This window comes from Trichomycterus rosablanca, chromosome 20 (genome assembly GCF_030014385.1).
Source record: "Trichomycterus rosablanca isolate fTriRos1 chromosome 20, fTriRos1.hap1, whole genome shotgun sequence".
Taxonomy (NCBI): Eukaryota; Metazoa; Chordata; class Actinopteri; order Siluriformes; family Trichomycteridae; genus Trichomycterus; species Trichomycterus rosablanca.
In genome coordinates, this window is record NC_086007.1 from 20568933 (window position 1) to 20580436 (window position 11504).

At 45.7% G+C, this 11504-nt stretch overlaps 1 protein-coding gene across 3 annotated transcripts in view; it reads left to right on the top strand.

Annotated features, from left to right (window-relative positions):
- Positions 1-11504, top strand: part of ulk2 (unc-51 like autophagy activating kinase 2) — a 53043-nt gene that overhangs the window by 24053 nt on the left and 17486 nt on the right. For all 3 annotated transcript variants that reach the window (XM_063017257.1, XM_063017258.1, XM_063017259.1), the window contains exons 7-15: positions 674-747; positions 858-959; positions 2539-2597; positions 2714-2796; positions 2898-2948; positions 3785-3873; positions 3955-4126; positions 5034-5094; positions 10217-10360. In XM_063017257.1, the coding sequence (XP_062873327.1) occupies positions 674-747; positions 858-959; positions 2539-2597; positions 2714-2796; positions 2898-2948; positions 3785-3873; positions 3955-4126; positions 5034-5094; positions 10217-10360 (835 nt within the window). The remainder of the gene's footprint in view (positions 1-673; positions 748-857; positions 960-2538; positions 2598-2713; positions 2797-2897; positions 2949-3784; positions 3874-3954; positions 4127-5033; positions 5095-10216; positions 10361-11504) is intronic.

Consider the following 11504-nt stretch of genomic DNA (forward strand, 5'->3'; position numbering starts at 1 on the left):
TGGAGTACACCAAGAGAACAGTACAGGACTGAATGATTGACCCTTGCAATGAGAAAACTTGGTAGCTGTGCTATTCCATCGGGGAAATGTTGCAGGCACGGTTTGTGTCCATTTGTCCCTTTATAGCAAAGGGTTACTGACAGGGCACAGAAAAGTTTGACGGTCACAAATACTCCTCAGCTGGTTTGTTTTGTATGTGTGGAGTACACCAAGAGAACAGTACAGGACTGAATGCTTGACCCTTGCAATGACAGAACTTGGTAGCTGTGCTGTTTTTTTGGTGACATGTTGCAGGCACGATTTGTGTCCGTTTGTCCCCTTGTTTATAAGTGTAGAAATCATGCGGTTGCCAGATCTCAAGCAAATTAAACATTGTAGGAAGATTTCAAGCCACCAATAGAGGACGTATCCTTTGGAAAAAGGGGTTCAATGGGTTTATCACGAGGCACATCAAAGATGTTTACTGTAATTCATCACCTGTCTGTTATAAAATAGCTCTCAGACATTATGGACCGGGCATTCATGTAGCGGAAAACTCCTCTTATCACCCGTTAGTCTATTCCTGGCCCATGCACAATGGTCCATCTCAGTGCCAGGAGCTCGTGTTATGCCAACAATAGCAGAAAAGTGCTAATAATAAGCACAGACACACTGACCTGCACTTGTTTTACAGCTGACTTTGGCTTTGCGCGATATCTACAAAGCAACATGATGGCTGCCACGCTCTGCGGCTCGCCCATGTACATGGTAAGTAAGCCCCCTTTAACCCCCCCCCCCCCCCCCTTTTGTTTTTAAGACTACTATGGTTTAAGTTTTTATTGTGCATCATATCGTAAACTGCATGTTTTACCCTCCAGGCCCCTGAAGTAATAATGTCCCAGAACTACGATGCCAAGGCTGACCTGTGGAGCATCGGGACTGTTATTTACCAGTGTCTCGTGGGGAAGCCACCCTTTCAGGTCAGAGACTTGTTTGATTATACCTGACTAGTACTATGGGAACAGAAACCAAGCACAAAGGGGATGTCGTACAGCATTTGGTAGTATACAGAACACATTAGAACGTTACAAAACTACAAAGGTTTATTTATAAATGGTCTAAAAAATTCTCATTCAGTGTCGTCTTAGTTAACTGCATTTGGAACACATGGTGTTGGTCATTTCTCAATAGGACTGGTCAGCATCAGCTATGATGCTGATAATATAGCAAGTAAAACTGGACAGTGATTATTTTGTAACAAGTACATAAATGGCTCTTTTGATTTAAAAATCTAAGAAAAAACCTTTGAAAGTTAACTTACATATATTGAATCTATCAATAACCTAGTAAAATTAGGTGCTCGGGTGGCGCAGCAGTAAAACACTCTAGCACATCAGAGCTGCCGCCTCGAGCTCACGAGTTCAAGTCTCAAATCTACTTTCGGCAAGTTGGGCACCTGTACGGACAATGATTGTCTTGTCCGTGGGTGGGATTGTCGAATGGGATTCCTCATAAATTATTTAATTATGACCTCTGCTGGCTGAATGATAGCGTCTGCACGGAGACAGGGAATAACGGGGATCAGTGTGCGACTCTGTACGTGATACTGAGCTCCATGTGAACCTGTCTCATGGAGGTGAAAAGATGCAGCCGGCTACTGCACACGTGTTGAAGGGGGGCGTGTGTTAGTTACGGCTCTCCTTAGTCAGGAGTGGAGGTCTTCAGCAGTAGAGAGGAAGCGAAATGCGATAAGTAATTGGATACGACTAGATTGGGAGGAAAATTGAGGGGAAATGCAATTAAAAAACAATAATAATCTAGGTAATTTAATACATTGTTAATAAATATGGCCTAGCAACATTGTAACGTTCGTTTTTATTAAAACACCAAGAATTGTCATTAATAGGCAGTTTGGAAAGACCCCAATGACCATTTGCCATCCCATAATTGCAGTCCAGCTTAATCTCTCTTAACAATTCTTTCTACGTTAGCTTACAATTGTCATAAGTATGTGGCTCAGCAAGCCCAGGCTGTCTGGCTATCCCACACCCAAACATCGTCAAACATGTCTGTATAGACGCCCAACCAGCTGATAGCACTGCTGAGATCCTAACTCCAGATCTCAGCTGTGCTTTCGGTCAGGCAGGCTTATACACAGATATGATTGGCTGTGTGGAACAGCCTATCATTTGAAAGGCGCACTTGTTACTGCTCTCTCAGCGCCGTTTCCGAGGATGTCGGGGTGGCACGTTGGCTAAGTGGGTAGCACTGTCGCCTCACAGCAAGAAGGTCCTGGGTTGGATCCACAGGTGGGGCGGTTCGGGTCCTTTCTGTGGGGGGTTTGCATGTTCTCCCCGTGTCTGCTTGGGTTTCCTCCCACAGTCCGAAGACATGCAGTCTGGTTAATTAGAGATACAAAATCGTCCATGACTGTATTTGACATTAAACTTGTGAAGTGATGAATCTTGTGTAACCAAAGTGTGTAAAACATGACGTTAAAATCCTAATAAATAAATAAATAAATAAATAATATTTTAATGTGCTTTGTTGTCCTTGTAGGCAAACAGTCCACAAGACCTGAGGATGTTCTACGAGAAGAACAAGACCCTGATGCCAAGGTAAAAACTCACATTATTATTATTCACAGTGCAAACAGCCATTACGGCTCCAAAGTTCTACTGTAATACAGCCTCTACTGACTTCATAATATTAAGCACTTCCTTCCTGCTTTCAGTATCCCCAGAGAAACGTCTCCTCCTCTGGCAGATCTGCTGCTGGGCTTGCTGCAGCGCAATCAGAAGGACAGAATTGATTTCGGTCAGGACGGCTTTTTCATTCTGTCACTGTAATAAAGAACGTCTCTCTGTAATAAATCCAGGGTTTGTTTTTACTAATTACACTCTTGTTGCCTCTAACAGACACATTCTTCAGCCATCCCTTCCTGGAGCAACCCCCCAGCATTAAAAAATGTAAGAACCATAATGAATGAATGAATGAATGAATGGCATAACATTATGACCAATGACAGGTGAAGTGAATAACACTGATTATCTCTTCATCACGGCACCTGTTAGTGGGTGGGATATATTAGGCAGCAAGTGAACATTTTATCCTCAAAGTTGATGTGTTAGAAGGAGGAAAATGGGCGAGCGTAATGATTTGATGGCTAGACGACTGGGTCAGAGCATCAGTATCTATCAAAAGTGGTCCAAGAAAGGAACAGTGGTAAACCGACGACGGGGTCATGGGCGGCCAAGGCTCATTGATGCACGTGGGGAGCGAAGGCTGAGCTACTGTAGCTCAGATTGCTGAAGAAGTTAATGCTGGTTCTGATAGAAAGGTGTCAGAATACACCTGTTGCATATGGGGCAGCATAGCCGCAGACCAGTCAGGGTGCCCATGCTGACCCCTGTCCACCACCAAGTATTCTCTGATGGCTGTGGCCTCTTTGAGCAGGATAATGCGCCCTGCTTCAAAGCAAAAATGCTTCAGGAATGGTCCAGATCTCAATCCAATCTGTGCTGGACAAACAAGTCCGATCCATGGAGGCCCAACGTCACAACATACAGGAGTTAAAGGATCTGCTGCTAACATCTTGGTGCCAGATACCACAGCACATTTTCAGGGGTCTAGTGGAGTCCATGTCTCAATGGATCAGGGCTGTTTTGGCAGCAAAAGGGGGACCAACACAATATTAGGAAGGTGGTCATAATGTTATGCCTCATTGTTGTATAATCATATACTGTTCCAAAAGCCAGTCTGGTGCTGATCTGCTAACTAAGCAATCTGTCCTGTTTTACCCCAGCCTGTCCTGTGCCAGTGCCCGCATGCCCCGGCTCGGTCTCGGACAGCACCTGTGGTAGCTCGCCGTCCTGCCGCTTCGTCTCTCCTCCGGTGAGTTCGTCCCTTCAGCCCATGCGAGCTGTAAATGCTAATTAATAGTGCACTCACTGACTGACTGTTTCCGCCCTCCAGTCGTTGCCCGATATGCAGACTTTGCCCGAAGACGTGCTCTCCTCGCCCCCTCTCGGCCCTCCCAACTACCTGCAGCTGTCTAAAGAGTCCGGCGGAAGCACCAGCAGCAAGAACTCCTCGTGCGACACGGATGATTTCGTGCTGGTGCCGCACCTATCGGGGGAACAGTCCTGTGAGTTACCAGGAATTCACACCGGGCGCGACATTCCAATCATGCAACACATTATAAATAATGACTTTCTAATTTTTGGATGGTAGGTATTTTTGGATGCCAATGATCGATGGTGGATCTACAGCCGTGCTTTTGTTCTGGCAATTTGTCTATAATAACAGTATATAACAGTGTAATTAACCACCAGCGACTGGGCGCCATCCAGCGGGCATAATTGGCAGTGCCTGCTAGGGCGGGATGACCGGACTATGTGGATGGGGTCTTCAAGCACTGTGCAGAGTCAAACACGTACAGAATGAAGCCTGGCATCATCTTGCTGAAATACCTTGATGGTAGCATGTGTCTCCAAAATCCCAGTACACGTCAATGTGCGTCAATGGTACTGGGCACTGATGCATCCCCATACCATAACAGATGTTGGCTGTTGCGTCTTTCACTGATACCAGTCTGGTTGGTCGAACACATTGAACAGTGGTTTTGCCCTACATGTTCTCTCCAGATTCTTTGAATCTTTTTACAATATTATGGACAGTAGATGGTGATCTTGCTTGAAATGTTCTTTTTGAACTGATTGGTGATTCTCTCACAAAAGTTTGGCACGAAGTAGTGAACCACGACCCATCATTGCTCATAAAGACTGATTCTTTGGTGGATCCTTTTGTTATTCCCAATCATGACTCCCTCACCTGTTACCATGTGGAACACTGTACCTTAAATATTCTACAGTATAAACTTCTCTCACTTGTTTGCCCATGTCCCAACATTTCTGGAGTGTGTTGCAGGCATAAAATTCTTTCTCATTGCATGGAAATGGGGTTTGTTTAAACAACAGCTGGATGTAAACTCTTGATTTCAACTGTCACAACTGCCAGCTCTGTTGAGAGTTATTTACTCTTGTGCTTTTCAGATGACCTGCCGATGGGGGCCACCGGGCGCAGATTGTCCAGCGAGTTTCTGCTGTGTGGAGGGTACGTTACCGCTAATAAATTACTGTCAGACATGGTAACATTATCTCTTCATCACCGCACCTGTTAGTAGGTGGGATATATTAGGCAGCAAGTGAACATTTTATCCTCAAAGTTGATGTGTTAGAAGGAGGAAAAACGGGCAAGCGTAAGGATGGTGATGGCTAGACGACTGGGTGCAGCTCTTGTGGGGTGTTCCCGCTCTGCAGTGGTCAGTATCTATCAAAAGTGGTCCAAGGAGGGAACAGTGCTAACCCAGCGACAGGGTCATGGGCGGCCAAGGCTCATCGATGCACGTGGGGAGCGAAGGCTGGCCCGTGTGGTTCGATCCAACAGACGAGCTACTGTAGCTCAAACTGCTGAAGAAGTTAAAGCTGGTTCTGATAGAAAGGTGTCAGAATACACAGTGCATCACAGTTTGTTGTGTATGGGGCTGCATAGCCACAGACCAGTCAGGGTGCCCATGCTGAGCCCTGTATACTTCCGAAAGCGCCAACAATGGGCACGTGAGCATTGGAACTGGACCACGGAGCAATGGAAGAAGGTGGTCTGGTGTAATGAATTACGTTTTCTTTCACATCACGTGGATGGCCGGGTGCATGTGCGTCTCTTACCTGGGGAACACATGGCACCAGGATGCACTATGGGAAGAAGGCAAGCCGGCGGAGGCAGTGTGATGCAGGGAAACCTTGGGTCCTGCCATCCATGTGGATGTTACTTTGACACGTACTACCTACCTAAGCATTGTTGCAGACCATGTACGTCCTTTCATGGAAACGGTATTCCCTGATGGGTGTGGCCTCTTTCAGCAGGATAATGCGCCCTGCCACAAAGCAAAAATGCTTCAGGAATGGTTTGAGGAGCACAACAACGTGCTCCAAATTCCCCAGATCTCAATCCAATCGAGCATCTGTGGGATGTGCTGGACAAACAAGTCCGATCCATGGAGGCCCCACCTCGCAACTTAGAGGAGTTAAAGGATCTGCTGGTAACATCTTGGTGCCAGATAGATACCCCAGCACACCTTTAGGGGTCTAGTGGAGTCCATGTCTTGATGCCTCGGGACCAACACAATATTAGGAAGATGGTCATAACGTTATGTCTGATCGGTAAGTGAGAGTGTGATTTCACCTCTGTTGCTCACCTCTAGTGTCAGCAGAACTGGCTTCACACCGTTAGTCATGAATGAGTTATTTTTGGTGCGCTAAATCAGGAAAACTCACTCAGGTGACTGAATCTTGTGTCACATGGTGGACAGCATTGGAAAAACTATATCGGGTTGTGAGGATTGCTTATAGGAAAAAATTTAGCACAGTTGTTTAGATGGTTTCCTTTAGTGCTAGATCTACACTGATCAGCCATAACATTAAAACCACCTTCTTGTTTCTACACTCTACACTCACTGTCCATTTTATCAGCTCCACTTTTCATATAGAAGCACTTTGTAGTTCTACAATTACTGACTGTAGCCCACCTGTTTCTCTGCATGCTTTGTTAGCCCCCTTTCATGCTGTTCTTCAATGGTCAGGACCCCCACAGGACCACCACAGAGCAGGTATTATTTAGGTGGTGGATCATTCTCAGCACTGCAGTGACACTGACATGGTGGTGGTGTGTTAGTGTGGTATGAGTGGATCAGACACAGCAGCACTGCTGGAGTTTTTAAACACCTCACTGTCACTGCTGGACTGAGAATAGTCCACCAACCAAAAACATCCAGCCACTGATGACTGATGAAGGTCTAGAAGATGACCAAGTCAAACAGCAGCAATAGATGAGCGATCGTCTCTAAATTTACATCTCCAGCTAGGTAGGTGTGTCTAATAGAGTGGACAGTGAGTGGACACGGTATTTAAAAACTCCAGCAGCGCTGCTGTGTCTGATCCACTCATACCAGCACAACACACACTAACACACCACCACCATGTCAGTGTCACCGCAGTGCTGAGAATGATCCACCACCTAAATAATACCTACTCTGTGGGGGTCCTGACCATTGAAGAACAGGGTGAAAGCAGGCCCAAAGGTATGTAAAGAAATACATGGACTACAGTCAGTAATTGTAGAACTACAAAGTGCTCCTATATGGTAAGTGGAGCTGATAAAATGGACAGTGAGTGTAGAAACAAGGAGGTGGTTTTAATATTATGGCTGATCGGTGTAAAAATAGACAGACTGCATTATACTGAATTGACTTTATGGCTTTTAAATGTGTTTCTGAGCTCATTATTCAGCTCATAAACTCGTACTTTCTATTTTTATCTGGCTGTTATTTATAACCACTGAATTATGAGTAACCGGCACAAACACAGACGGCTGTTATGATGTAATTCCCACTTTCAAGAAGTGGAAAGTAAACACATCAGTCTATCACGGAGATCCGGCCATCCCTCTTCCAGCATAAACGTGTGAAAATAAATGTCACATGATTCTGTTTTGCAACTCAGTTTTGCACACGGTGCATAGATTCTCAAAACGTACCCCGATGAGGCATAACATTATGACCACCTTCCTAATATTGTGTTGGTCCCCGTTTTGCTGCCAGGACAGTAGAATTCTCAGCACTGCAGTGACACTGACATGGTGGTGGTGTGTTAAACATCTCACTGTCACTGCTGGACTGGGAATAGTCCCACCAACCAAAAATATCCAGCCAACAGCGCCCCGTGGGCAGCGTCCTGTGACCACTGATGAAGGTCTAGAAGATGACCAACTCAAACAGCAGCAAAAGATGAGCGATCGTCTCTGACTTTACATCTCCAGCTGGGTAGGAGTGTCTAGTAGAGTGGACAGTGAGTGGACACGGTATTTAAAAACTCCAGCAGCATTGCTGTGTCTTATCCACTCATACCAGCACAACACACACTAACACACCACCACCATGTCATTGTCACTGCAGTGCTGAGAATGATCCACCACCTAAATAATACCTGATCTGTGGGGGTCCTGACCATTGAAGAACAGGGTGAAAGCAGGCCCAAAGGTGTGTAAAGAAATACATGGACTACAGTCAGTAATTGTAGAACTACAAAGTGCTTCTATATGGTAAGTGGAGCTGATAAAATGGACAGTGAGTGTAGAAACAAGGAGGTGGTTTTTTACATAAGCCTAAAATATATGCAGGCCCATAAAACACATTAAAAGGTTTCCCATACATCCTTGTGGAAAAAAATACCTTAAAACTCAACACCTTTTAAACTCCACTCCACTCCCAGGGTACCGTTGTATTTTTCCATGCTCCTCTTGCCCTTGTAGCTGCTTTTTACCCCTATGTTGTTTAACTCTAACCTAAGACACACTCAGTGTTAACGCGACTGAGGCGGCTAAGCAGCGGGTCACGCTGCATTTTTCATGCTATTCATGTGTGAACTGTAGCGCAATACTTTGGCCATGTGCCAGGTCCTCCAGGAGAGCCGTTCGCTTTTCCTGGAGCTCTGCAGCGCTGCCCTACACAGTTTTCCCATCTGCTGCTCTCTGACTCACAGTGTTTTTGTTCTGTGTGTGGATTGCTGAACATGTGATTCGCAGGAGTGGTACGCAAAAATCAGACAGTAGCGTGGGATACTGAAAACGTATGCACAGGAACTAGCCTTTGATGAAAGAATCTGTGATGGTGGACAAATAATGGTGTTAGAAAGAGTTTAGAAACATCATTTTATGTATAATTTACTATACAGTGGGACCTCGATTTAACGGACCTTCATTTGACGGATTTCGGATTTAACGGCGCATGGAGGCTCACTTTGTTCTCGCCTTTTTTCTTCGTTTCTAGTGCTTAGTTATGCACCAGCACTTCTCCAGTAGCCACCAGCAGTGCTTCAGACTCAGAATAATAGATACTCTGGGATTATACACCGATCAGCCATAACATTAAAACCACCTCCTTGTTTCTATTGTCCATTTTATCAGCTCCACTTACCATAAAGAAGCACTTTGTAGTTCTACAGTTACTGACTGTAGTCCATCTGTTTCTCTGCATGCTTTGTTAGCCCCCTTTCATGCTGTTCTTCAATGGTCAGGACCCCCACAGGACCACCACAGAGCAGATATTATTTAGGTGGTGGATCATTCTCAGCACTGCAGTGACACTGACATGGTGGTGGTGTGTTAGTGTGTGTTGTGCTGGTATGAGTGGATCAGACACAGCAGCACTGCTGGAGTTTTTAAACACCTCACTGTCACTGCTGGACTGAGAATAGTCCACCAACCAAAAAGCCCAGTGGGCACTGTTTTGTGACCACTGATGAACCAACTCAAACAACAGCAATAGATGAGCGATCATCTCTGACTTTACATCTGCAAGGTGGACCAACTAGGTAGGAGTGTCTAATAGAGTGGACAGTGAGTGGACACGGTATTAAAAACTCCAGCAGCGCTGCTGTGTCTGATCCACTCATACCAGCACAACACACACTAACACACCACCACCATGTCAGTGTCACTGCAGAGCTGAGAATGACCCACTATCTAAATAATACCTGTCCATTGAAGAACAGCATGAAAGGGGGCTAACAAAGTATGTAGAGAAACAGATGGACTACAGTCAGTAATTGTAGAACTACAAAGTGCTTCTAAATGGTAAGTGTAGAAACAAGGAGGTGGTTTTAATGTCATGGCTGATCAGTGTATGTCTGTATACCCTCCATCTGATAACATATTTGCTTTATACCTCTCCCTTTCCTCAAAACAAGCTCTAAATATATGCACCGACCCCTCCTGTAGGTGACCCGCTCATGACTTTTGCCCTTAGACATTTTGTCCCCTGCAGAAAACAAATGCAAATGAGCTTTTCGTCAAAGTGGGAGTTCTTGGCACCTGCCATTGGTTAAGAAGCTTAACCCACATTTGACTGAGCCAGCCTCCGCTTGGCTCCTTTTGCTCCGATTGGCTGAAGCTGCATGTGCTCACATGGTTTCTCATCCCTCTCGAGTTCATTCAGGTCCCTCAAACAGGAAGAGGTGTTTCATAATCGAGCCACTGTAAACAAGCTGTGAAACAAAGAACTCTGAAGAGCTCTGTGCTCTGCTGCTACTTTTTAAAAGGCATTAAGGGTGTTAGCATAATGGTTCAGCAGGTTCTGACACATGCCGAACGGATCGCTGCATATTTTCTCTGATGCGTCCAGGCATCCGCAGCCCTCGTTGAGCCAGATGGTTTCCCCCAGGGCCGAGACGACGCCGATCCCGGTGCCCACTCAAGTACGCAACTACCAGAGGATCAAGCAGAACCTCTCCAGCAGCCCGAGCAACACGCTCTACGGCTCTCCAAGGTAAAAAATGCTAGAACAAATGCTCTGACAGTTCATTAAATCATTTAAAAAGTTGTAGTTTTTTGATACCTAAGTTTTCAACATTTAGGGTGTGAATGAGTACCATGCTCCCCTTATTGTACAGCATCTTTGTCCGATAGCAGCGCATTACACCCAAAAGTCACATCCGAGGAGGGTATATTTGCCTGACACGCTCCCTCCGACGCATGCACTGTCCACCGACCCCTTCTTATTCGCCCATAATATGGTGGTTTTGCATGCGAGACCAGTCCTGCGCATGGAGAGTCACTCATTCCTCTGCGTTCTCTGTGTTCCTACACTTCTGTAGGCGCCTCGGCCTACTAACCAGGGTCCTTACACAGCATCGAAGACCCTACTCCCTTTTCAGTCCGGTCTTTTCCCACCCAGCAGACTAGTGGCCGATTTTGTCTGCTGCAGGCACTGTCAATTGTGCCTGCTAGTGGGTGCCCAGATTCAAACACGGAGAAAAATGGCCCTGGTCAGGGTCGTGGTGTGTCTAGTTTCCTGGATGGGAGGAATACACCACGTACAGGCCGCCAATCAATTGCTGGGCTTCGGTCTATTATGCCAGCCCACCACCACATCTAGCGTCTGGGTTTGAATCTCAGCAGGTGCAATCGACCACCCGGGCACCTACACATACATGATTGGCTGTCTAAGGGTGGGTTGAATTGCTGAAGCCCTGCTGAAGTCCTGCAATAAGTGTTAAAGAACTTAGTGCACTTATTTGACATACTGTTTGGTGCGTATGTATACAATTTGGGACACAGCCAGAATAATGAATGTTCTGATTTATTCATGCACTTCTGAGTGTGCTATCATTGGATGAAAGGTATATAATACAATTATTGTTATTCTCAGTTGTAGCCTATCGATTAAGGTACTGGACTAGTAATCGAAAGGTCGCTGGTTCAAGCCCCACGACTGCCAGGTTGCCACAAATGTAGATGTCAATTCTCAGATTCATATATTGGCCCAAGGGCATTGCTAGATTTCATGTTTGCCAGCTCCTATCCACCCAGACATCCCAAGTTGCAAAAACTCATTTCAGGGACGTACCCCTGGACCTCGACCCCAACCCCTAAGCCCAAAAAAAACCTCTTACACGCACCAAAGGATATGG